The 27,089-nt window shown below is 40.1% G+C and overlaps 1 protein-coding gene across 1 annotated transcript; it reads left to right on the top strand.

Moving 5' to 3' along the window:
• The first annotated feature begins 24 nt into the window (after positions 1-24).
• On the top strand, positions 25-26,093 carry LOC150086846 (metabotropic glutamate receptor 3-like). Its single transcript, XM_090372296.1, has 6 exons — positions 25-247; positions 12,319-12,444; positions 14,848-15,008; positions 15,481-15,678; positions 22,377-23,036; positions 24,885-26,093. The coding sequence occupies exons 1-6, from the start codon at positions 25-27 to the stop codon at positions 26,091-26,093; spliced, it is 2,577 nt and encodes an 858-aa protein (XP_090228422.1).
• The last annotated feature ends 996 nt before the right edge of the window (positions 26,094-27,089 follow it).

Raw genomic sequence — 27,089 nt, 5'->3', positions numbered from 1 at the left:
GTATTTTCCATTTGTTTTTTCGGAATGACAACACATGGAACATCGGATCAAGAAGCTCAGCATGATCCAAGGCCTGTTATTTATTCGGGACAAATGAACATCGCCCTTCTCACTGATATGCATTCATCTAACGGAAATAAATCTGGCTGTGGCCCTCTCCGTCAGCGAGCCGTACAGAAAGCAATGGCAGCGTTGTGGGCAGTGAACCAAGCTAATTTTCGAAAGGATGCCCATGATTTAATTCTGGGTAGGTGATAGTTGCTATTGCAACGCTGATAAGTATCGCTTCTTATTCCATTATTTTCCTTATAATGATGTGCATTATTTGCCCCAATTACTGTTTAATTTTGGAAATGTTATCATTAAGTTTCGGTATAAATTTAGGTACCTCTTCCGGAACCTTTTCGCTTTTATATTTCAGAGTTTCCTACGGAAAGTACCATCATGTACAAGGGAACGTTGATTTATTTTCAAGTAACGACATTTTTCCACATTCAGGTCAAATCTCTTTGCATTGAATTCCCTCACAACAAAAATTCTTTAAAGTACGGTTGAAGTAAGAACGTATGAGAATGGCATTCCCTCAATTAAAACAGACAGAGGTTTCTTAAAATAAGTCGTATGCTAAAAATTAAACTACTTGTATTAATAATACAGCTAATAATTAATGATGTCCATTCCGTAATAATTCATTCTGTATAAATAATTCCGAATGGACCGAGCGCAAGGAACGCCATTCTGGTCACACTCATGACTAAAATCATGTTACATACGATAATTTAAATTAAAAATAAGATTTTATTTATGAGCATTCCACTCCAGCCCCTCTATATTATTTTATACATTAATGGTTTTACAATATAAATTCACTAACACTATTAAATTACAAATATTGTACAAACGTATCATATGAGAATAGAGAAGCCTACGATATGCATATCTATCAGACTTAGAATATGCATGCCTATAAAAAGTAATGAATCGTATGCCACTAGTTTCCCTTAAATCTTGCATAGTTAGTTTTAGAAATTAAGCCTTAGCCAATTAACCATGGCCGGGGTTATAATTTTTCCCGAACAAAATAACTTCTACTAAAAATTATGAATTGTTATTGTTGTTGGGAGAGGCGCGTGTTTGTTAAGCGCCAAAGCGATTAAGGCTATGAGGCGTTCGTATACGGTGTCTGTATATTGCGTGCATTCTGTGGTCGATTTGCCCATCGTGGTGTCGCTAGTGTTGCTGTTTATGTTTAGTGAATATGTGCTCTTCAAAATGATCTATTTTTGGACGTCTTTTGCCTGCCTAAAAAGTGTCATTATGCATACATAAATATTTGGTTGGGCAGCCTGAGGGCTCCTGGCGTTTGATATTGCGCTGCTTCCATTGGACGACAAATTGGTGCAGCAGCACTAGATAGAAGAACCGGGCACGGCTCATCGACAGGGTGTTGATCGCTCACTGCTGGCGTAAAGGCCTGAACACAACGTAAACCTACACATACACAATATATGAGGAGGTGCACGTCCACCAACAACGCTACCGCGAAGTCAGGAACGAGTACAATGCCAAAATTAAGCTCAGAAAGAAATGCTCCTGGGAGGCATTGGTCTCCACTGTGGGGAACACCAACCCCTGGGGTGAGGTATATAGAGTAACCACAAACAAACTCCCCAAAGGAGAGGTGGTATCAGCGACTAGAACACCACACGGCACCTACACCAGGACTTGGGAATCCTCGATTGAGAACATCCTGGACCACATACTCTTGCCATACAAGGAGCTGCAGACAACAGAACAAAAATACTATGTTTAATGTTTAAACAACGACAAATACTGGACAGCAACGGAAGAACCTCCGTTTACTTTAACAGATCTCAATTTAGCTGCTGCAAGAATAAAAAACTGGAAAACTTCGGGAGAAGACTATATTGAACCTGAAATAGCCAAGAAAACAGTGGAATACATACCTCACATAATACTGGACCTGTTCATCACTGCCTCTCTGAGGGCGTCTTCCCCGACGTTTGGAAGTCTGCCAGGGTTCGGCTCGTTCTTAAGAGCCGAACCCTGGCTCTTAAGAACGAGCCAGGGTTCGTTCTCACTAACCAAACCACAAGACCAACCCGACTCATATAGGCCTATTGCCCTGCTATTAGTGCAAAGCAAGCTCTTCGAAAGATTGCTACACGACAGGATAGAAGCACATTACCAGCAACAGGACTCATGTCACAGAAGCAATTCGCGTTCAGAAGAGACCGATCCACCATAGACGCACTAGAAAGAATTGCGGATGTCGCCAAACGCTGTAATAGAAAATACTTTCTCCTTATCTCGGTGGATTTTGCTGGTGCCTTCAATTCTTTATGGTGGCCCAGCGTGCTGGAAAGACTCCGACAGGCAAAAATCCCGAACAACCTGTATCGATGCTTACAATCTTACCTCCAAAATAGAAGTGTCCATTACTACTCCTTGCATTCTTCCAACCTGGCTGCAACCCGGACTTTACACGACCTACCTCCTTACGGGTCATGGGGCTTTCAATGCAAAGCTTACAGCATTGGGAATAGTGGAGGATCCGCGTTGTACTTGCGGGGAACAAGAAAGCTGGGTGCACATTATGTTTGAGTGTGTCCAATACGAAGACCTTAGATGCAGACTAATAACTAGAGTTCACTATTTACCGAGGGATCTCGAGTCACATCTACTAGATACACAAGAAGAATATTTAGCCTTAACTGATTTTGCCCAGGGATTATTTAGCAGGCGCCAAACACTAGCCGCCATATACCGAAGACCTTAACGGAATGAGACAAAACAAAACTGCAAATAGCTGCGAGACGACACAGAGGAACCGACTATACAGACCTTGGACTGACTACAAAATGCACTAGGAAAAGACAAGTGACAATAGATTGTCGAACTACAAGAGTCATGATTACCGCCAATAGAAGCGAAAAAACACCTTTAAATAGTCGTGACATCAGAACAAAGGGACACTGCCCCAAGTCCATGCAGCATAGACCCACTACATAATGACAAAAGGTAGTGTAAGGACTAGCAAACATCACGGAAGGGATAAAACCCCATAATGACAGCCAGTAGACTTGATTATGACCCCAAGATAATGACCAGAAAATTAGCCCCAGACCACATGCAGTCTGGAAGGATGACATCCAGATTTAATCCCCTATTAGTGTCCCACCTAGATGAGACTCAACGGCCAATTTTTTAGGGCCTGCAAACTGATGGAGACGACATACGTGGCACTCTCCCGCCGGAACAGCCTATTGGCGACCCAAATCCGCACTCTCTTGAGCGGATCTTTCTTTCCAAACTCCTGGGGAGGAGAGGCTTGCCTCTCCTTGCCTCCCCAATTTTTTCACTCTGGTGGGGCACGGGCATGCCTCACTACCTGCAGGGGCCATCTACTCTGTCGGCCCCTTATTTCCAATTTCTTCCCCCCAGTCTTCATCCTCCCCCCAAACTTTTGTCTTGCACAGCGTTTAGCCCTACATGTCAAAATCAAAAGAGAACATCAAAATTCTTGCCCGAACCTATTTGGTTTTTAAAACTCACTTTCACCGCACAGCCCCACGTCGCGCAATATTAATACTAACTTGTATCACTAATATCAACCTCGATTTTTTTTTTTTTTTTTTTTTGGTCCTAGCCACTAAAATCCCAGGAAAGTAAGTGGCAAGACCAGCCAGAGTACAAATATTGGTAACACCCGGCCGGCCTCCCTGTGGCAGGTATTGGTAACGTCGGGTCTCACTAGGGGCCCGGCGGCTAACAGGCCGGACGAACAATGGGCACAACAAACTACACAGTACATATCCCACACACTTTTAAATCTCTGGCTTGTCCGATACAGAGAACATACGCGGAGATGGGAGAAATCCCAGGTGCCGTCAGACCCCGAACATACCTAATACCTAATACCTAATAATAATACTACTCCTTGCCAAAATCAAAAGATACTCTGGATTGGTGGCTAGGATCGTCAGGCGGGACTGGGGGTTAAACCAACGCACCCTGTCATTGTTTTATAAAACAACCTTCCTACCGATCATCACTTACGCCTCAGCAATATGGTTTTCCAAAACAGGAACTGTAGTAAACCGACGCATCCTTGATGCAACGCAAAGAACAATCCTACTGACAGTTACACGTGCTTGTAGGACAACCAGTACCCACGCGCTGCAGGTCTTGGCCGGAGCTCTTCCCCTTGACTTAGAGATCATGCGTAGGGGAATAAACTACCACATAGAGAAAGGAATACCTTGTACATACCATGGCTATACTGTGGACGTTAATGCACCACAAAAAAATGAAAAGACAAGGCTGCAAAAACACCTGATGCAAGTTTGGCAGGAGCGTTGGGCCAACTCAAATAAGGGAAATATCACCAGGAAATTCATTCCGAACATCGACAGGATGTACCCCAGTCCCCCAACTTGGTTTCAACCTGGCTTATACACCACCTATTTATTGACTGGTCACGGGGCCTTTAAAGCCAAGCTGGCAGCGCTGGGGATTGAGGTGGATCCGAGATGTGCCTGTGGGGAGCTTGAGTGCTGGGAGCACATTATGTATGATTGCACCCATTATGAGGACCTCAGGTGCAGACTGATCACTGCAATACACTACCTCCCCAAGAACTTGGAATCACATCTATTGGACTCACTTGAGGAATACAGGGAGCTAAAGGAATATGCCCAAAAACTATTTGGTAGGCGTAAAACACTGATAGCCATCTACAGAAGAAGATTAAAAAAAAAAAAAAAAAAAAAGGAGACACAGAACACGAGTGGAGAGGACTCAAGGAGAACCAAGCCCAGGAACCTGCTTACTACTAATCATCTAAAACCAGCGATCGCAAGAATAACCCCATGGAGCTGCGGATCTTTCCATGATGAAGAGAACCACAGCCATAGCTAACAGACCAACAATGGACCTGACCAGTGTTCCTAGCTGAGGAAAAATATGGCTATCAATGACAGAGAAGACCAACGAAGATAGAGAAACTCCAAGTTGCTGCCTCAACGGAGCCATATTGGCTCTATGCTCTGCACTCTCTTGTGCAGTGCAATTCTTTTACTCCCACTCCCGGCAGGGGAGAGAGGTGACGGCTTGCTGTCGCCTCTCTTCCCTGCCACACCATTTCTTCCCTCTGGTGGGGCATGGGCATGCCTCACTGAAAAATTGGGGGTAACCTACCCTATCGACCCTCTTCTTCCTATTTCACCCCCCAGCCTTCACTCTCCCCTCCCAGCACTTTTTCTAGCACAGCGTATAGCCCTACACGTCCAAATTTAAAATACACCAAAAATTTTCGCCCAACCTTTTAGGCACTTTAGAAACAGGCTTTCAGCGTCAAACCCCATATTAGTGCTTTAATGTAAGTGATTTAAAATCAACCGCGGTCGTTCCAATTTTATTTTAGGTCCTAGCCACTAAAATCCCAGGAAAGTAAGTGGCAGGACCTGCCAGAGTACAATTGACTCAATGGTAATACCCGGCTAGCCTCCACGTGGCGAGGTATGGGCAACGTCTGGTCCCATTAGGGGCCTGGCGGCCAATAAGCCGGATAAACAATGGGCACAACATATAACACTACTCATGACCCACACACTTCTAAATCTCTGGCTTTGACAGGGTACTGTCACCGATACATAGAACATTCGCGGAGATGGGAGAAATCCCAGGAGCCGCTAGACCCTCAATACCTCATACCTCATACCTCTCCTTACTGCCGTGTTACCAGACCGGTTCACGGATTATGCCCCCAGGGTTCTGTCCTGGAGCCACTCCTGTGGAACATGGTTCTGGATGGATTCCTCAATCTGGATCTTCCCCTTGTTGCCTCCCAGGCTTATGCCGATGATTTGGTGCTGCTGACAGCAGGGCACAGCTGGAACTAAATGCAAATCGCACAATTAATATACTCCAGGAATGGACCAAGCTGCACCATCTATCTCAACAGTCAAGACAAGTTCTATCAAATTGCAGACACAACTGAAGTACTTGGGGATTGTACTAGATAAAAACCTATGCTACACCCCACACCTAGAGCACCTTAGAACAAAAATTAGAAAACTATTAGCACTTATAGCCAGAATAACCCGCAGAGACTGGGGCCTAAAAAAGATCCCTCACTCTCTTATATAAGTCAGTCTTCATCCCAGCCGTGACATATACTGCGGGGGTGTGGTACACCAAGGCAAATACGGCGGTGAACAAAAAGCTTGAATCCATTCATCGTTCCATATTACAACTACCAGAGCTTGCTGCACTGTCAGCACCCACGTGCTCCAGGTCCTGGCTCGATCCCTTCCCCTGGACCTGGAGGTTTTGCGCTGTGGGCTGCTGTACCAACACTCGAAAGGAAGAGCGGTAATCCACTTGGATTTCACTGTTGATCCAGCAAAACCTTACAACACAAAAGGCTTATGGAACACCTAAAAGACACCTGGCAGAACCAATGGAATTTATCCACCAAAGGAATCATTACCAAGAAGGTCCTCCCGGATATCAGCAGGGTGTATCCACTCTCCCCAGCATGGCTATCTCCCGGATATACACCACATTTTTACTGACTGGGCACTGCTCCTTTAGAAGAAAGCTACATGAATTTGGTCCCACAGACACCCCATTCTGTGCCTGTGGACAAGAAGAATCCTGGGAGCACCTCCTTCACGAGTGCGACCTCTTCGAAGACCTGCATGCACAACTATACACGCCTATCCACTCACTACTCAGAAATGAAGAGTACGTCATTTTACAGGAGCAGGACAACTACAGGGCCTTCACCCACTTTGCCCAGCTGCTGTTTACAAGACGAAGAACCCTTTTACCTCCCTAAAGAAAATGACACAACGTAATAGGCATAGAGCCCATCTTTTGGACCCAAATGCTGGACAAGACACTATCAAGGTAACATCTTGCGACGTATAGGCCATTTGTCGCTCTCTACCCCGCACTAGCAAGCAAGGTTTTAACCCCTTCCTCCGGTGGGGGGAGAGGAACTTGTACCCCATCCCCCTGCCTCTCCCATTTTCCTTCTGGTGGGGCACTGGCATCTCCACTGCTAGCAGGGACCATCTACTCTATCGGCCCTTACTTCCTTTTCCTACCTCCCCCCCCCTCCCCCGGCCTTCAGTCTCACTACCCTTCTTTCACTTCACACCCCGTCTTCTCCACACGTCCAAATTAAATTAACACCAAAATTCTTGCCTGACCTATTAGGCCTCAAATCTTGATATTTCCAGCGCATAACCCCATCTAGAGAAATTTCTAAAGTTATCGGCAGAATAGACCGCGTTCATCTTTTACTTCTTAGGTCCTAGCCACTGAAATGTTAGGAAAGTAGGTGGCAGGACCAGCCAGGGTAGATTTCTCCTAATGGTACACCTGGTCGGCCTCCCCGTGGCTGGGTATGGTAACATCGGGTTCCACCAGGGGCCCGACGGCTAACAGACTGCATGAACAATGGGCACAACGCACTACATATCACATGATCCATACACTTTTAAAATATCTGGCCTTGACAGGGTACTGTCACTCGATACATAGAACATACGCGGAAATGCGAGAAATCCCAGGAGCCTTTAGACCCTCAACATACCTATATCTATATCAGGCCCGTAGACTTACTTTTAAATGCAGATTTTCCAAGATGGAGTTCGACTAAACGTCTAGGGTGCCACCCAAAACAAGTAGACATACTACATGGTACGAGTATATGTTTTTTTGCTTTTCATGGTTTGTAAGTCAAGCTTTATAATTGAGTTTCTTACACAGAAGCGCATGATTGTAAATAGAAAGCGTTTATATCTATTTGTATATGTAATAAAAATGTATGTAAATGTAATGTGGTCGATTTGCCGTTATTTGTGTTTCCACGTCTGACTGGGGTTTATCCCACAAGACTTGTTTTATTATCAGGCTGTATTTCTCCCCATGACAACATACTGTATATGCAGCAGGTGCTTGGTTTCATCGTGCTGTGGTGGTGAGGTTCCAAACAAAACTCAATTCCATATAACGATCAATGCTTCTCAGCATGTTGAGGGTGTGTAGGACAGTATCTACTGCAGCTATTCAAGTGTTAGCCGGGGCTAGTCCTTTGGACTATGTTATAGGATTAAAAATAAGATACCTGCCACGTTTCATAACATTACACTTGATACCCAGGTAGATATTAAAAGGGAAAAGATGCGTTGTATGAACGAGATAATTAACCTATGGCAAACGAGATGGGATACTAGAACTGCGAGAAGAGTGACAAAGTTTTTTTTTTTTTTTTTTTTTTTGTCCTGCAGTAACGTTTCTCCTAGACAAGAGAAGCCAAATGGTTTATCCCTAGGTTGGAGTTGCTATATATAATAATAGGCCATGGCTCATTAGATGAGAAAGTATTTGCCCTCGGATTAACAGATACTGAATTGTGTTTATGTGGAGTCAAGGAAAATTGGTTTCACTTTTGTTTGAATGTAGTATCTATGATAGTGCGCGATCTCTAATTATAGTGATCTCCTTGTCAGTGTGATTCCTGGATGGGAGTTTCATATTTTGATTGGAAGGAGATTACAAACTTTCGCTAAAACCGCATTTGATCTGAGAAATATGCTTCCACAATTAATTGTTTTACCTTCGGTTAACTCTGATAACTTGGTATTTGTAGTTATGGCGAGTTTTATTTTAACTCTAGAGGATTTTTTGTTTTGTCTCAAACTGAGACCTTAGGCATTCCATCTACTGGAACTGGCCCACCTTCCCGTGGTGTGGACAAGTATCTGGAAGCAGACTTCCTGATCCCTGCTTCTAGGTAGCCAAGAGGCAGCACAAATTAACAACACAACATACATAAAATACACAAACATTACACTACTATTCGCCTGGCCTATTTTACAGAGTGTTAAAATCTACAGTAATACGAGGCGGATTTGAACTGACATTCTAGGAACCGGCCTAACAACAAATGTCCATATGGTCGATTTGCCTGTTTGCTGGACAAAAAAAAAAAAAGTTTTCTGGAGAAAAAACATGCAGCCTTCGCCCGAGATCAACTAATTCAGCCACGTTGTGAAAAAAAAAAAAAAAACCCATACATTCCTCGTGTCATTGACGGGATTCTAACCAGACCGTTTCCACCTGGTGTGGAGAGTGGTGATTTTTATTCAATTGCTACCGGTGAGAGCTTGTGGTTAGAACGGCATTAAAGCTGTAAAGACCATACTGCGCTTGCCCTTGTCAGTCCATGTTTAAAATAAATGGGAAATCAGATTAATTATTTATAGGACTGAATTCGTTGAGATTGATTTAGTCTCCAATGGTATACTGTTAAAGGGTCTCCTACGGTTGAAATGGTTAATAAAGTTGCATTTTTATATTTCTGATAATTGTGGACATTCAAAAATTACGGCCGACCGGTCTAGCCGGGTGGGTAAAGTGCCTGCCTGGCAACCCAAAGGTCGCGGGTTCGATTCCCGCCTCGGGCTTGGATCAAAGTACTGCATAAACATTGGGAGGTGCATTATGGCCACAGAAGCCGATGCGCCAACGACTACAAAAAAAAAAATTATTACATGCTCGACTGCTAGGGTGGAGTTACAGTTGGGTACATTGAGGCAGTTCATTTCGAATTAGCTGGTAAAGGCATGTAAGATGAGTATATCCAGTATTTTTTTCCTTGAAAGAGTACCTTTTTGTTGGCTTGGGTGTGAATTGGATACCCAAACTGCGGATCTTGTTTGATCTGCTTAAGTTTGTTATTTATATGTGTATGCCATATACTCTTGCACAATAAAGACTGCTGTAAATTTGGAGCACTGTGGCATTAAGGGCAAGTTGCTCTTATGGATAAAGGCAATGTGTTTAGTGGGAGGAGACAGAGTGGTAATCAATAGACACTGCTCTTCGTGGACTAATGTTATTAGTGGAATACCCCAGAGTTCGGTGTTGGTAGCATTGTTATTTTCTATATTTATCGATGGTATATCACGCTTAATGTCCAAGTTAGCAAATTTTTACGATACTACTGGTAAGTGGATGGTGTGATTGAGAGGTTTATGGTCTGAAGGATCGTTTCTGCAGAAGTGTATAGCTAGTGTTTTTTGTTGAGTGAATAGCCATTGTACTCAGTTCAAAAGTAATTCATTTAATGAGTTTTGATGGTGTCTCTTTATGGTAGACCCCTTTAGAATAGCAATAAATAGACAAATTATCTGCATCGCGGTAGGTTTCTATTGTGCTTGAGAGTTGGTGTGTCATATAGTTTATTTCAAGGACAAATAAAGTGGTACATTACCGATCCATGAGGTAAATCTTCCTGGATAAAATTACGTGATAGGGACTTTTGGTAATGGACCTAGAATGATCAAAAAACCCCAGACCCTTTTCATTCTCCACTAGCCTATCTTGCCCCTAGGCAAACAAGGCAATTGCCTAGGGTCTGTAAAATCATGGGACTTGGTCCCCCTCGAATCATAAAATAATTTTTTTTATTTACAATTCAAAAAAACAATATTCTACCATAGTGCCTTCTGCCGCTGCGAGAACTTAAACTTCGGATAAGAAGACGCCAACTGTTCTTCCTCGGCAATTACGGCCGCACGAAGTGTCTTCCATATTCATTCTGCACAATTTTGTTCTAGCCATCGGCGAGTCCGCTAGAGTCTAGAAAAGTGCAAAAACCGAGTTATTGCTACTGCTTGTATACGCCAGTGGCGTTATCGGACTTTAGCCCAGGTGTCCCAACTTTTTCTTACTCGCGACTCCGAAATTATACATGATAATCACACGCGACCCCATATATTTGCCTTTGAATGCGCCATGACTTCACAAAACGGCACCAGAGCTTATCCATTTATTATTATTATTATTAATCCAAGAACATTAAATGTCCTTTCATAATAAACATTTTTACAGGGGCCCCAAAAATACTTTTGCCTAACATATCCTCAAGATAGGCCCTGCTCAGAGTGTAGCACCGCACAAATGGAGCACTATGGCATTAAGGGCAAGTTGCTCTTATGGATAAAGGCAATGTGTTTAGTGGGAGAAGACAGAGTGGTAATCAATAGACACTGCTCTTCGTGGACTAATGTTATTATTGGAGTCCCCCCGAGTTCGGTGTTGGTAGCATTGTTGTTTTTTATATACTCTGGTGTTACTTCTACCCATATGCAGTACTTTGCATTTGTTAATATCTTCAGTCTCCACTTCCCAATAGAGTTCTCGTGTGTGAATGTAGATGCAAAATATTCATTCAGTTTTTCAAGTGGACCAATCTGATCATCCCCCTTCCTTCTAGAATTTACATAAGTAAGAAGTCTTTGCTGTTTTTCTTTGCATCCTTTGACAAAGATTTCTCGTAATCTGCTCTCGCTTGCCTAACTTCCTTTGTGACTTGACTAGCTTGTATCTACCATAGGCTTCTGTATCGCCTGATAATGTATTTTCATCCCATGCATTTTTATTCTTTGCGATGAGTCTCATTTGATTGCAACTAATCTCCATGCTATAAAATTCCGTCGCAACGCACGTGGTTTCAATTTCCTCTGATCATGACCCTGGTCGAAAAGCCCCGTTCGTTTCAGGAAAGTAACAAAATTGTTTAGTTTCTTAATGTTTTAATATTAGTTCCTAAAGTGCTAAAAGTATGGATTCATTATTTATTTGGTTTCCAAGCATTTAAATTGTTTTAAAAATACGGACGTATTGTATTCTCTCACTCAAAGATTAGTTAGGGTTGGTGGTTCGATGTATTTTGGGGTCCGCGAGCCTCGGAATCTGGGGTGCATTGGATCATTGATTTTGTCTATGAGGGTGTGGAATACATGTAAACTATTTGTATAGTTGTCCAACAACGGAGAGTATCAGCACTGGAGAGATGTTCTACAAGACATCATAGAGGTAATTCCTCCATTTCTTAACTAATTGATTTTTAACTTAGAACGTATTGAGCCTTTGCTGCTCTGTTATCTATTAAATAAATAATAATTAGTATTATTGTACTAAATAATACATATCAACATGTCAAAGTTTGCAGAATAGCCATAAATGGAAAGCATATTACATTTTAGAATTTGTGGACCTTTTTATTTGTGGACCTTTTTATTTGTAGACAAATGCAATATTCGAGAATACCGTGTGGTGCTCTTAATATTCCTGATAACCGGGAAACGGCCGTTACAAATTGAAATTATTTTTCAGTTTATTACTGCAAGTGTATATATACAGAACTATCACGTTGACAGCACAATAGCAGCATACACGAGTTTTGAGTAAGTATATTTGTTATCATATTTACAGGCTTATATATTTACGACACATGTGGAAAGGAAGAGATCTCTCAGAGGCAGGTTTTTCGTTTAATACAACGCGTTAGATCATCTACTTCTTTAGGCTGTTTAGAGGAGAGAAATGGCCCAGTATTTGGTAAGTATCATCGTTTATTACACTATTTTCCCAAATGTCATGATACGGAATACCCATATGGTTGCAGTAAATTATGTGCTATTATAAAATATTCAAATATTTTGACTTATAAACGTGATCAGCAGTTAGCCTGGAATTGATTTCAAAGATCTACACTGAACGATGAGCATACGGAAAGAGCTAACGGAGTTTCGAAGGGGAAATGGTCGATGTATGTCATTTGGAGAAAATGTCTGTGCCTGTGCATACTATTGTTTAGTAATTAAGCATTCCCAATTCAACAACTGGCAAAGTGCTGAGGAAATGGAAGTCCAGAGGTGACACTGAACCCGAAGAAATGAGCTGATACTTGTAAATACTAAGCGACTGGTTAACTCTTCATCAGACTACTGAAAACTTCATCAGAAAACCTCAACTGATGTCACGAACGGTCATAGGTAAACTTTTATGGCTTTCACGACACGTAGCGGGCTGCATGCCATGAACTTTCATGGAAAAGCCGCAACACATAAGCCTTTAATACCAAAAATGAATAAATTATATTTCCACCAAAGAGGGGTAAAAATACAAAGGAAATGTTGCCCCCCCCCGCCACGTCGAGCAAATCTGGTGAGGTGGAATTCAACAAAAATAAAAATAGCTATTAATCCGTGTGGATCTACAAAGTATCCATATGTGTGTTACAAATTTGATAATATATATAATTAAAATCAGTTATCTTAATTATCTCTTTGTAGTCCTTAGAAATAAATCATAAGTATAAATCAATGTTAAACTGGTTAAAATCCAGTACAGCACATTTTATATATGTAAAGTCAAACATTCTATAGAGGCCAGGATGGAGCGTTGATTTTGATCCGACAGTTCTTAGAGGGTGTATCCAAGAAACCATATTTCGGATGGGGCAACTGCCAACAACTCCATACAAAAGATTAAGCAGCTTTTTGATAGTAATGATTATCCATCTGGTATGTTTTGGCATAATTTGCAAGTTCAAATATTAACTTAAGAGAAATCGCTGGAGAAAGGTGAAGCGTACAGTTTATCCACCAAAGAAGAAAGTATTCAGCTTTAATAAGAATTATTAAAAAGAATACAGGTTGAATCACATTCATTGGAGCAGTAGAGCAAAAATTACAACATAGAGAAACACTGGAATAACGTAGATTTCCATATATCGTAAGACAACTTTTTTTGATTCATATCGTACCGTTTTAGATTTCGAACTGCAAGCGGCATCGTCACTTAATGCAATGTTTATTAAACTGTAACTTGGCATTCAATAACACACTCAAAAATGGGAGAAATAAAAATTTGAAGCAGCCTAGGAACCACAGAAAGAAGGAAAAAAAATATCTATATCCGTAGCCGAGTGGGCAGGAGCGGGAGTGCAGTAGCACACGCTCTTTGAGTAGACCGGGGTTCAAGCCCCTGACTGCTGAATACGGTCGATCTGCCGACCCGCACTGGACCAGCGTGGCAGATTATGGTCCATTTTCCCTCAGCATGAATTGTTGAGGAGGCTTCCACCCTGCAGTGGGTTGATAATGGCTGCACTTAACTTTTGGGGTAATCAATAACCCAGAAAATGAAATGTATTTGACATTAATTAATTGTTGAACAGTATCCGAACACGTACCATATCAGCACTCTTCCATACGACTTGAAAAGAAATGCACACCGTCGATTGGTATGATGCAAAATACCAAAAATTTAGACTGTGGCCAATAGAAAACGGACTTATGTATTGAAAGAGGAGTAACGTTGCACGCCTTTCCAAACTGATGGTCGGTTATGGTCGGTTTCCTCTGTGTGTGTTGTTTCAAACTGTGAAGTTGAGAGGAAGAACAGTCATTGTCTGGGTGTGTTTCTTGTGGTATGGACTAGGTCGCACTGTACAGAACCATGAATGCTGAATCTTACAGTGATGATCTGGACGATTCTGCGTACCCTACAATTGCGACACTTTCACCTTCCAGTACTACGACAATGCTTCATATTGTAAAGCAGTTATTGTGAATACGTGATTTGAAGATACTGGAACATTGCAGAGGCAGCACGGTGAAACTAGTTCCAAATCGTTCTGGATTGAATTGGATTACACGAAGGATAGCCATCGTGGCCTTTAGTGTAGCTTGAGAATGCTTTAAAGATTGAGCACAGTACCTTCAGCTTTCTACCAGAAATTAATAGAAAGTCTTCCACCACGCATTGAAGCAGTCGTATGGCCACAGGCGAGTCGACACTATTAATTTCTTTGAATAAGTACGCTTTGTTCATAACTACAAGTTTCCTATAATTTTTGGCATGATATAGCGTATTTCACTGTGTGATTTCTTCATCAGCTTTACAGCCTTCATAAATGAAAACAGTATTTTTTTTGTTTTGTTTTCTTTTCTTTAGGAGTTATAGGACAAGGAGACATACACATCCTCAAAATACCAGCAAAGACATTGGAGGCGTTTTCCGTTCCACTCATTGTAACTTCAGATCGAAATGCAATGGAACTTCGCCACCTAGACAATGTGTTCAGCACCGCGCCATCTTTCATATCCTTAGCTCGGGTGCGTAAAAACAATTCATATATTTTATTATTTTACTTGTACCGGACGTTCGTGTAGCTTTGATTATGTCTTATATGCATTGCTTCTCTCTCTCTCTCTCTCTGTTTATAGTTTCTGCGTGTTCAGGAATATTAAAAAAAAAAAGAAAAAGAAAAAGAAAAATCAAATTCTCTCCTGGATAATGTTTTAAAATTAAGAGATTCGAAAACTGATTTAGATAAACTAAGCCTGTAATTCCATCCTCTGGGAGTACAACCAGTATAGCGAAGTCCAATTCAAAGATGCTACTCCAGGGGGAAAAAAAAATAATAATAATAGGCAAGTGTGATTTATCTTTGTCTTCCATGTCATAGTTAAATTTAGAATCGTACGAGCCTGCTTAACATTTGATTTTAAATTCTCTTCATTTTAGGTTTCCCTTACAAATAAAATGAATTTCTTTTAAATTAAATGAAATATTTTCTTTTTAAAGGCTGTAGTGAAAACTGCAACTTATCTGGGTATAACAGACATTGCAGTTTTTGTACCCGAAGAGACACTTCCAGTGGAATTATTCCAAGAAGAGGCGAGCAGAAATGGCATGGAGATCTATGTGGTAAAGATAACTTCCAAAGAGATGAGGGATGATGACATCATGACGGCAATAGGTAATCTCCAGCGGAGAATAAAGGTAAGGTTAAAATAAGCAAAAACGCCCATCATCTCAGGCTAGATTGTGTCAGTGTTTGTTAAAGTGGAGAGGAAATATGAATATACAGTCAATTTCTATCTAATATTTCTCATTGAAATTTTGTATTGAATATATCTCAAACAAATCAAATTATTGTTGATCTGAAAAACTCAGTATGGGAATTCTGTGAGCTGTGTAGGATTTGGCATCGAAAGTAATATAATGACAGGATACATAAAGAAAATAAACACAGATATAATAACTCGAGAGATGATGTAGGATAAGCTCTGTGATAATCAATGTACAATGTAATATAATCAAATGAAATATCCAATTACCATCAAAAATATTTGCAATATTTGTGGCTTACAAATACTGCAAAAAAAAAGTGTTGGGAATTTGCATTTTTTATATGTAGCCTGAAAATAAAACACGGTATCATGAAAACAAACTTCCTTTTACATGTAACAAGGTATTGAAAATGTAGTTGGCATCTACATATCACCCAATCCTACAAAGGAAACAATGCAAGAGGTGACCAACTGGATCCTTCACCACCTCCACACCTCACCAATGAAATTTGTCTGTGGAGACTTCAACCGCCCTCCATGTCTGGATCATATGAAAAGATTGCTCCTATCATGGCTAAGCATGGCGGGCCTAATATAGCCAATGAGGGTCCCACAAGGGGTACAAACCAACTTAATCTGATCCTCACATCAATTCCATATACACTTGAGACTCTTCAAGATGGTTATTTTAACTCAAACCATGACCCAATCCTAATACAATTGGAACCACCAATCCAAATTTTTAATGCAAAACAATAGGTGATACGGAGAACAATTTGTAGTCAAAAATATCTCGATGTTTCCGAATGCATTACGGCGGCATCTCTCATCCCATGGTATGTCCTTGAGTCATGTGATACCCTACTAGCAGCCGACCTGTTAACTAAATCGATTTATCACGGTAGCTCAATACATGGCTCAAAGACAGTCACAACCGCTCCCCACTCTAGAGCATGATAGACTCCACATCTAAACTCCAGCTTTCAATTAAAACAGCAACTCCATAAGCAGTGGAAGCAATCTGGCGAAATTAATGATAGGATAGCCTTTTCAAGAGCACAAGCCATTTTCAACCACCAAAAATCCCAGTCCATCAAGAGCTATTTTGAATGATTGCTAACAGATGGAAAGACACCATACACAAAAGAAACTACTAGTTTCCCAGAGAAACTTTACCCCCAGAGATGGATTGACTTCATTACCCAATATGAAGACGTTGCGGCATCCATCAATAATTTCGACCACATATTCAATCGTAGTAGACAGACTCGCTGACATCCATCACTATATCTAAACACCAAATCTTAGCAGCGTTGAACTCAACCCCATCCTCTACAGCTGTAGGTGCAGATGGAATACCCCAGTTCATGCTGAGATGCCCGAGTCCATATGTCATCCAGCCCCTTGTTAGCAAGTTCAATGCAGTACTAACTGAACACCTTTCCCCATCAATGAAATGTCTATTTGGTAAGGCTGCACCCTAAAATAAGAACACCATAATTAGAGAAACACTTCAGACCCATCTCCAATATCTCATGTCTCCTGAAATTACTAGAGAGTATCCTCCTGTCAATTCTAACAGCTCACATACTTTCAGATGTGCCACCACAAATTCATTCATCACTACTAAACAGGTCCACCATTACCAATCTCCTTGCCACCACCCACAGCATCCTTACAGCTTTTGAGAAGAACTCCTCATAACCTACCTCGACATCGAAGCAGCATTTGATGCTGTTCAAGTACCTGCCCTCCTACGACTGCTTCAAGACCACTACTCCATAGGTGGGGATGCATTGCATTTCCTCTCATCACTCCTTCAGAACCATACAATCATACTCCATAATTCTGACAAAAGCTATACTAAGCAAATATCTACAGGAGTACCACAAGGGGAGTCCTCTCCAGCTTCCTCTTTACTGCCATTATCTCCCCTTTTATAATTCAGAGACCGGATATATTTTCTTATGCTGACCACCATCCAAACAAATGCAGACCCCAATATGATCACAGAGGAAATTAACAGTGTGCTCCTTGCACTAGTAGGCTATCTCAAACAATTTGCCCTTAATATCAACCCAGCAATGTCTAAGTGCATGCTCTACTCCTTGAAGAAAGAGCCCCCAACATGGGCGTCCACAAAAAATTTTCCCGAGGGGGCAAAGCTTGGAGACGAATAATTACGTCAATAAGTTTTTATTTAATTATACAAGTAGATTATAGAATACAGTATTGCATCAATACAAAAACACATACATAATGTATATACATTTAAAATATAAAGGAAACAAGAATTAATATAGATAGATAGATTCTTTTCTTCTTTACCGCTTCCTCTTCTAGTTTCTTCCTGTGCACACTAATCATACATATACATAAACCTGATAAGCGAGTTTCTGAGACAGTGGATACCTTAACCATGTTTTAACACTGCTGGAGGTGCTGAAACTTCTTTCAATGGTACAGGTCGTAACAGGTAATGTCATACCAATAGTTATTGCCGAATTAATAGAAGGGAAATAGTCGCAATGTTCCAAAACTTTTGGTAAAGTTTGGGGAATATCAGTCGATGAACCAAAAACAGGAACACGTGTTTTATTGCTGCAATAGGTGAAACACGTGTTCTATAGTTACCCCGCCAAGGACCTAAACCGGCCAACCCGGAATAAAATTTTAAGGCAGACAAAGCGTCCCATGGTCGAGGGTGTACGGTTACATATCTCAATCACTTTTACGATTATAATTTGTGGAATTTTTTACTCGATTCCAGGGAGGGGGCAAGTGTCCCGTTTCCCCCCTCTGCGGACGCCCATGGCCCACAATCATCTCGCCAAAGATTAATGCAGTATCCATATTCCTGTTTCATATCATTTGATTTGGAGGTGGTTTATAACACAAAGCTGACATTTAACCATCACATTGAAAACTCATCAGGCGAGCGGCGCACCTGAAATGGAGGCGAAGCAGCACTTTCATTACGCCTCAGACAAGGTTACTGCAACAAAATATGTCAGGACCGTCATATACCCCCCGCTACTTTATGCAGCAGAAATCTGGGCGTTGGCAGCACCCACGAACACAAAACCCATCTGGGCAGCAGAGTACTGGCTCCTCAAGTGGGTAACCTACAAACACAGGATACCACCCCAGGCCGATACGACTGAAATGGCTCTGGGAATTCCCAGGCTGCCCTCTCTCATTGAACAAAGGAGACTGGTAATCACGATAAAGATGTTGACCGGTCTCATCACATCTCTTTCCTTCTGAGATCTCTGTGCCCAATTTGCCTTCTTCACTCACGCCTCCATTTATCAGATTGCTTCCTACCGTACCAGATGCTCGGAATAATCCAGGGTATCGATGCCGACTTAGAGAAATTTGCTGTTAACCGACACTATAGGAAGAGGATTCTGGATACCACACATCCCATGCTCTCCAATCACTCAGCGTAGACAGAGGGCGTTCTCGATGCAATCTAGTGACATGCAAATTCATCCCAGGTTCCCTCCGGTAAGGAATAGTCAACGACTGTCCCAACAGTCTGCAAAATGAAAAGCCTTGCCTTCTCTTCATCGCATCCAAGCCAACATGCCCTGCACTCGCCACTTTAATGCTCCGATTAATTACTGAGCATACTGGGAAAGGAGCCGGCGGTGTGTGCATCAACTGCCTCTGTTCATGCTGTTCTGTCCCACGAGCTGCGAAAACGAAATTCGGGACTTTCAAGTGTCATTTTGTTAATTTAATCTAAATGTTACGTTACACCAGTATTTATTTAATGTAATTTCATTTCATTTAATTTTTATGTAATCTTAATATTTTTATGTAACTTAATGCCATTACGGAAGTCATTGTATTGTCTTATTAATGTTTTATTTCACTTGATGTTATTTCATTTAATTTGTTTTATGTCCTATATCGCTTAATGGAAATTTATTTATTTCTGTTATATATCTGCTTGTTATCATCTCTATAAGTGTTAACTCCTGGCTTTTTTGCCGTGAAGTGACATTGCAACACGATCCAATCATGTAACTGTCACAATTGAAGGTGGTGCAACAAAAGATTCTCTCTCTTTCACACTAATTTTCCCGAATCACACAGTGCGTACCGCGAAACAAACCTGACTTTAATTATGGCCACTCTACAGGAAAAGGTTGGACACCACTGGTGTAGAGTACCATAATAGCCATTAGTTGAATTGGCATTGTTTATTGTTAATCCTATAGGCTCTATCTAGTTTAGTCAACATAACTTTCTCCGATTTTCCTTCAGGATCACACTGAGTATTCGCACAGATACAATCCTGAGAAAAAGCGGTAAGTTAGTCCCACTCGTTAACATCAACTATTGAATGACACTGAATGTTTCTATTATCTGTATTTGATGCCTCAGAACTTAAAAATAAAATTTCTCCAATAACTAAAATTAGCTGTTTATGAAATTTGTAGCTTTAACTTTGTATAGTTAATTTTTTAAAAAAAGGTGATTCTATACCATACCATTTAAATTATTTTATTGCATAAAATAATAGCTAGATTAAATATAAAATAAATAGCATATATAAAAAAAAGCACAAATCAAATTTTGGGTTACTAAATAATTTTTTTTAATATCAAACATTGACTAGTTGATAAAGTAATACTGTATAGCAGCACTCTACCACTCAGCTGAAAAAGCGTGTTGACCGATCGTTTGGTTTTTCAAAAATGTATCGTCATGTGCACCCAGAACGCTAGATGCAGGTGGTATCCTCCAGACGCGGATGCCACCCGGCTTGTCGTTTTTAACGGTCATTACACTCCAGCGTGTAAGACGCGATTATTTTTTGCTTGTGTTGCATTGCCTTAAAGCATAGTGTGGGTATTCCTGTCTTTCTCATTTTGCTTGTGTTGCATTGCCTTAAAGCATAGTGTGGGTATTCCTGTCTTTCTCATTTTGCGAGGAAGAAACTATAATATTAAGGGTAATGTGCTGAGCTTTCTGAAATCCCTCCTGCAGAATAAATCACTGCAAATGATAGTTAAAATTCAGATAATCACAAATCCCATTAAAACTGGTGAAAGAGGAGTCAAGATAACTTCTCCTTGTGAAAAAGTTATCTGGACTCCTTTTCATAGTTTTAATCATTCCTTTGAAAATGTGTTATATCGATGATTTTGAAGTGTTTGGTCCAGATGATCATGATAGTTACCAAGAAAGTTAAGCTCAGCCTAGCAGACCTGGCAAAATACCTTCAGTTTAATTTTAAATTATTTCAAAATAGGTCACTGCGAATGACAGCTAAAATTCGGTTGATCACGAAGCCCATTAAGACCGGTGTTCCACAAGGAGAAGTTATGTGTACAAATGCTGTTTTTTCCCCTCAAGCCTGTCCACGCTGTTGATGAAATTTCACGCCATCATGGACGATGATGACGACAGTGTTGGGTGATGATGATTAAATTGACAATGAAATGAATTCAATTCATCCCATTATCAATTACAAATGACATATGCTAGTTATTTGGAATAACCCTAGCTGTCGAGAAATACACAGAACGTTGGATAGTGTTTTATCCAAAGTTCCAAATTAACTATCATCTCTAGTGTCTACGCTTAAAGGCCAGATGCTTAAGAAGGCAAATAATAATAATAATAGCTTAAACAACAAAATCCTTAAAGCAAAGCTTCGTTTTTTTTTTGTTTTTTGTTTTTTATATACAATTTTTTTTTTTTTTTTTTTTTTTAATACAAAAGATTCCATGGCGTCAGACTGCAGATTCAAAAGGACATGCTCTTATCACTCTAAACAAGTCCTAGCCAGTGCAAAATGTCCAATTACATATGGACTCCTGCTCACAAAAGTCAGTCATGTTTCAGTTATTTTTACTATTATATTATATTATATTATATTATATTATATTATATTATATTATTCAGTTATATTATTAAGCATGATTATGGTAATCTGTCTTACATGCCATCATTTTAAAAGATCTTTAAAGAACAACATAATTACCAGAAGGTAGTGCAGAGCTTCGGAGGTTTTAAAGGGACATTTTTGGTTAACTTCATTTATTGCTGCGTTACTTTGAATTTTTCATAATCAAATGGGCGTTATCATACTTTTTCTGACAGAAGAAAGAGGTTGACAAAACAGTCCAGAAACGACCAATAGTCGTAGAACACTTACAGAGGGAACTGGAAATCCTTGCTTGAGGATTCATTTGGCGGCCTGGACTATCGATAGAGCGTTTCTAACTGTAAGAAGTTAAATAATGTCTTTTCTACGATAGAACTGCAGCTCCTAAAGCATAAAAAAAAAAAAATTGAAAAAAGCATTAAGTATTATATAGTATGATGTATTATATCGTTCGTGGACTCCAGAGCAATGGAAAGAATTCCTTAGAACAAGTTACACTAGACACTGCTCAGATTTTATGGTTGCTTGTGGATTTGTAGACCGTTTGCAAAATGTTGTTGGGAACGTGTTATGTGAGGCGTTTCTTGGGGGAAAAAAAAATCCATTTCTTTGCAAAATAATGATATCCGAACACGTGCGCGCGCGATGCTTATATTCTTGTAGTGCATAAATAAATCATATTATTACTAATTAATTCCTTTTATTTTTCATGTTAATTTTAGGGCATAGTCCTCTTCCTTAAAGAAAAGGAAGCGACAGAATTTTTGGGTACAACAAACCTCACTCAATCAAAAGAGTTTACCTGTATCGTGGCGACTCCAGCTGATATGTCCTTCGTTTCGGAAAGTGTAAATAAACCTATTCGCAGAATGCAACACGAAACAAGAGCAGTAATGATTTCTCCATCTTCTAACCCAATGCCGGAATTCAGAAGATTCGTTGAGCGTGTGATGAAAGGGGATAGACTATCAGACCACACAGCGCGAACTGGATCATCTGAACGGTTACATTTATCACTGTTCATGGAGGCAGCAGAGAGTGCGAGAGGTCCAAGTATGGCTATGGCGAAAGACATGAATAATGAGATGAAATATTTCGTTGATGAGGAGGAAGTTGATTTCGGTACGAATAATGACATCCCGGCAACTATACAAGCAGTATGGGCACTGGACAAAGCATTGAAAATAGTACAGAATCTCTCATCCAGTCCCAAGATAGACTGTATTCCATTCAGTAGTCGGACATTAGCAACAACAGTATTGCATGCAATGAAAAACGTCAGCGAATCATCCAAAGATATGATGCTAAGATTTGCAGATGACAGAACTTTACTTACACAGTTTGATGTATTAGAGGTCGTGCATTATGGTGATGTTCGTCGAGTAAGTATTAATCGGAGAAACATATGCTAGAATGTCACTGGCTAGAATAGGTCCATTTTCCCTAATAAAATCTCAATTATAATTTACTTTTAAAGTTTCGAACTTTGAAGCTGTTTATTATAATTAATTTTCTTCATTTTATCATAAAAAAAAATTATGATGCTAACAGTTCTTAAGTGTAACTTATGTAGTATAAATATAGTGTGTATTCACAGACAAATTTGTACTTTGTGCGGGCTGAAAAACCCCGAATAACTCACGGGGTTTTTCAGCCCGCCTTCGACTAGCCTCGATTAAAGAGGATTTTAGAAATTCCTCTAGTCGGCGACGGAAATCGTACCCAAATCTCTCTAAACGGTGGACTAGTGGGGAAAGCACTATAGTAGTTACTGTAATGTGTGTGTGTGAACTACTATACACATTACGGGTTCGTGAAGGATTTTTTTTTTTTTTTTTTAATTTCCTCCTCATAAGGAAGCTGTAATGATTCTGGAATTAACATAGCCATTATAATTATGAGGGTACTTAAATAAGGGGGGGAAAACGTGTCTCGTGGTCGGGTATATCAGATAAAAGGATGGTAGATCTTCCGTTTCTTCATGTTTGACATCATGCAATTGCACCACATGCGTGGTATTGCCGCACCGTCACTCACGACGGTAAAAAAAAAAAAAAAACTATTAGGGTCACTCGGAAAGTTATTTCATCTACCCACATGTATTGTGTCTGTAAATTGCGTGTATTCTCTGGTCGATTTGCCTGATTTGCTGGACGAAAAATCCCGGGTTCTGGGGGAAAAACTTTGCTATCTGCGCCTGAGACCGACTAACTCAGCCAAGAAGTGTAAAAAGCCCATAAGGTTCTCGCGTCATTCTTCCACACCGGGTAGATGGTGACGATACCACTGTCTACCGCGCAGACTCGCACGACGGTAAGATTACAACAAACTGGTTAAACGCAGAATTGAACAACGCAATTTGATTTCTGCATATTAAGGGTTCCGACTGGTTGATGTGACAAATGTAATGTTATGATAACAGGTTTGAGTTTGATGAACTGTCTTTACTAACTCCAGACCATAAACACTGACAGTCGCAACAGTGAGTTCGTAAGACTCTACAGTCAGGAGTTTAGGATTACCCACCACACAGACCCGATTTCGCACCGAGTGATTTCCAACTCTTCTGGGGGGGGCGGATCTGATGACAGGCGATTTGCAATGTACTGTATGTAGATTTGCAACACATTGTCATTTTCTGGCTAAAGGTGCTTGACATTTATTTCTTCAACACCACACACTGATGTTACAGATGGATAAATTTTTAAATGTGTGACTGTATAAAAGTAGTTTGCATCAAAATGTTCTTCCTCACGGGTAGTATATATAGTGGCTATAATCGCTGTCTTCCTACATGGAAAAAGTAATCGGACAGTTGATGTAGATAATCCAACCCTATTTAAATACAGTAATGCATTGTAGAACTAGCTGATTTCATGTGTTTGTAGACTAATTTATAATATAAAATAACAATTGTAATTTTAAAAAGAAATTTAATATAAATTATATCAGAGTAACATTTCTTATCATTCGTAAAAGTAATTAAAAGTTGAATTTTAAAATAGTCACTTTATTTCAATCGACAGAAATGTAACAAACAATTTTCAATTTATTTTTCAGACAAACTTTCTTCTTTTACATCTAACTGTAACCTGAGTATCTATCAAACAGCTACACTTTAAATTGAACTCAACTGATTAATTTCTAGAGTGAAAGATGTTATTTGTAGAAATGTTACCTCTCTCATTGATTTCAAAATAATAACAATAATAATAAATTTCTTCCCGCAGATTGGTTGGTATAGTGACGAAAATGGACTTGTCCTTGGGAGTGAGAAAAAGGTGAATACAATGAATCCCCACGCTATGGCCCCAAATAAAACGGAGAGAACTTCAACGTTTTCCGAGAACCAGAAGGAAATCGAGGATTTCGAATTTAAAACCACACATAGCAATGATGAAGCTGCCAACATAAGTGACATTCGGATTCAAGAAATGGGTAATCGGCCGATCGTTTTTATAGCAGACAATTCATCACTAGCTGACTGGATAAGTCGCCCATGGTCGATATCTGTTTTAGTTCTATGCTCCTTAGGAATATTGTTTGTCATATACGGTTTTGTTTTCTTCCTGTTGAATTTATGCGAAGGAAAACTGAAACGAACCCATCACACCTTGGCTTTCATCCAACTCCTAGCGCTGTTTTCGATGTATAGTGGTGCCATCATATTAACTTTTAAGCCCACAGCGGTAATGTGTGGCATCAGACGCGCAGTACATAACGTGACGTATGCATTCTGTTTTGGGTGTCTACTCCTAAAAGCTTTCCATTTGCGTTCAAAGAAATTCCTTGGACTGGGTGGTCAAGTAAGCCATTTAAATCACATCCTCACCTTAACTTTTATTGTCGGTCTACAAGTGGCTCTTGAAATTCATTGGTGGATGTTGCAGCGGCCGTCCCAAGTGAATTCTGCTATCTCAATTTTTTGTTTTCTTTCCAGTTTCGACTTTTTGGTTTCTCAGATATACATCATAGTGATTCTAATGGTGACTCTCTTGTTTACTGCTATTGTATGTCGTGCGCCTGGTAGTTATCTAGAGGCCAACAGTCTGCTTATAACCGTAATTGCGTGTTTATTAATTTTTCTTGCTCGTATTGCTGCTTTCTGTTTAGTTCATAATGGTGAAAGTCAAGATATCACTCTTTGCTTTGCTCTAATAATAACTGCAGCTATAATTTACATAGGAGTAACGGGACCTTTAATTTATGCTCTTCAAAAACAGGGACAAATGTTGGAATCACTTTCCAACGCCGAATCTTTACCTACTATCTCTACCACAAATCGCGATTCAGACTCTAATATGGACAGTAGGAGAAGGTTGTCCCTCGCAACAATGCCACTCCCTCATCCAGATGATATCATAATGACTCGTTGTCCTCTCCACAATTTTGATAGGCTAGACCAATTCAACGGACCAAGAGCAGAGTTTTCATTCTGACCCCTTGATATTATATTTTTAAGCAAAAAAGGCTTGTACGAGTGAATGCGACATTTTCTGTAGTGTTGCGAAGAATTTGATTGTATTCTTAATCTAAGATTATTAAATATACTGATGTTTCTTTGGCTTAATTTTCCTTTACTGCTTGGTGGTCAACAAAATTATGTATACTTATTTAATTTAAAGGAAAACCATATAAAATTAATTTTTTTTTCCTACCTGTGGTCTTTGATTTGCGAAGTAATGACCAAATTACGTAACCAGCCGAAATTTTAGAAACGCTAAAAATACAAACGTAATAATATAAAATTTTAAAAAAATTTAATCAAAATCGACTTTCTTCAGAAATAAACATCATTAAGAAATTCGAACACAACTTTAATTCTGTGATAGTATTGAAATCCAAAAATCGTTTTGCCAATTCTTTTAAAATTTATGCCTAAGTAGGTCGAACCGAAATTCGAAATATTCGATCAACCATTGTTATAAACCCTTAACTAAGTAAGGTGCCATCCGTTTAAGTAATCTGTGGATTCCATTAAGATGCCCATTGTATCAGTGAATACCTACATGATATGTTTCGGGATAAAGGGGAAAAAAAAAAAAAGTAAGTGCCTTGTAGGATATGGCGTATATGGATTGGTTTGTAAGTGTGTGAGGTCGTTCGTATCATTGAGCGAGTGAATAGTAAGTAAGAGTTGTATATATGAGGAGCCGACCGGGCTAGCCAGGTGGGTAAAGTGCCTGCCTGGCAACCCAAAGGTCGCGGGTTCGAATCCCGCCTCGGGCTTGGATCAAAGTACTGCAAAAACTTTGGGAGGTGCATTATGGCCACAGAAGCCGATGCGCCAACAACTACCAAAAAAATATATATATATATATGAGGAGTGTATGTGTGCGCATGTGTCTCTCTTTGGGTGAATGACAAAATCTTCCCTTCCCCACTAACATCTGCTCACGCCAACCATAATCGGTTTTCACTCCTTTTCTGAATAT

This window comes from Mastigoproctus giganteus, chromosome 4, assembly GCF_048544385.1.
Source record: "Mastigoproctus giganteus isolate SK-2022 chromosome 4, ASM4854438v1, whole genome shotgun sequence".
In the NCBI taxonomy this organism is placed as follows: domain Eukaryota; kingdom Metazoa; phylum Arthropoda; class Arachnida; order Uropygi; family Thelyphonidae; genus Mastigoproctus; species Mastigoproctus giganteus.
The sequence above is the reverse complement of the archived record's forward strand: the minus strand, read 5'-3'. Positions and strand labels throughout refer to the sequence as shown.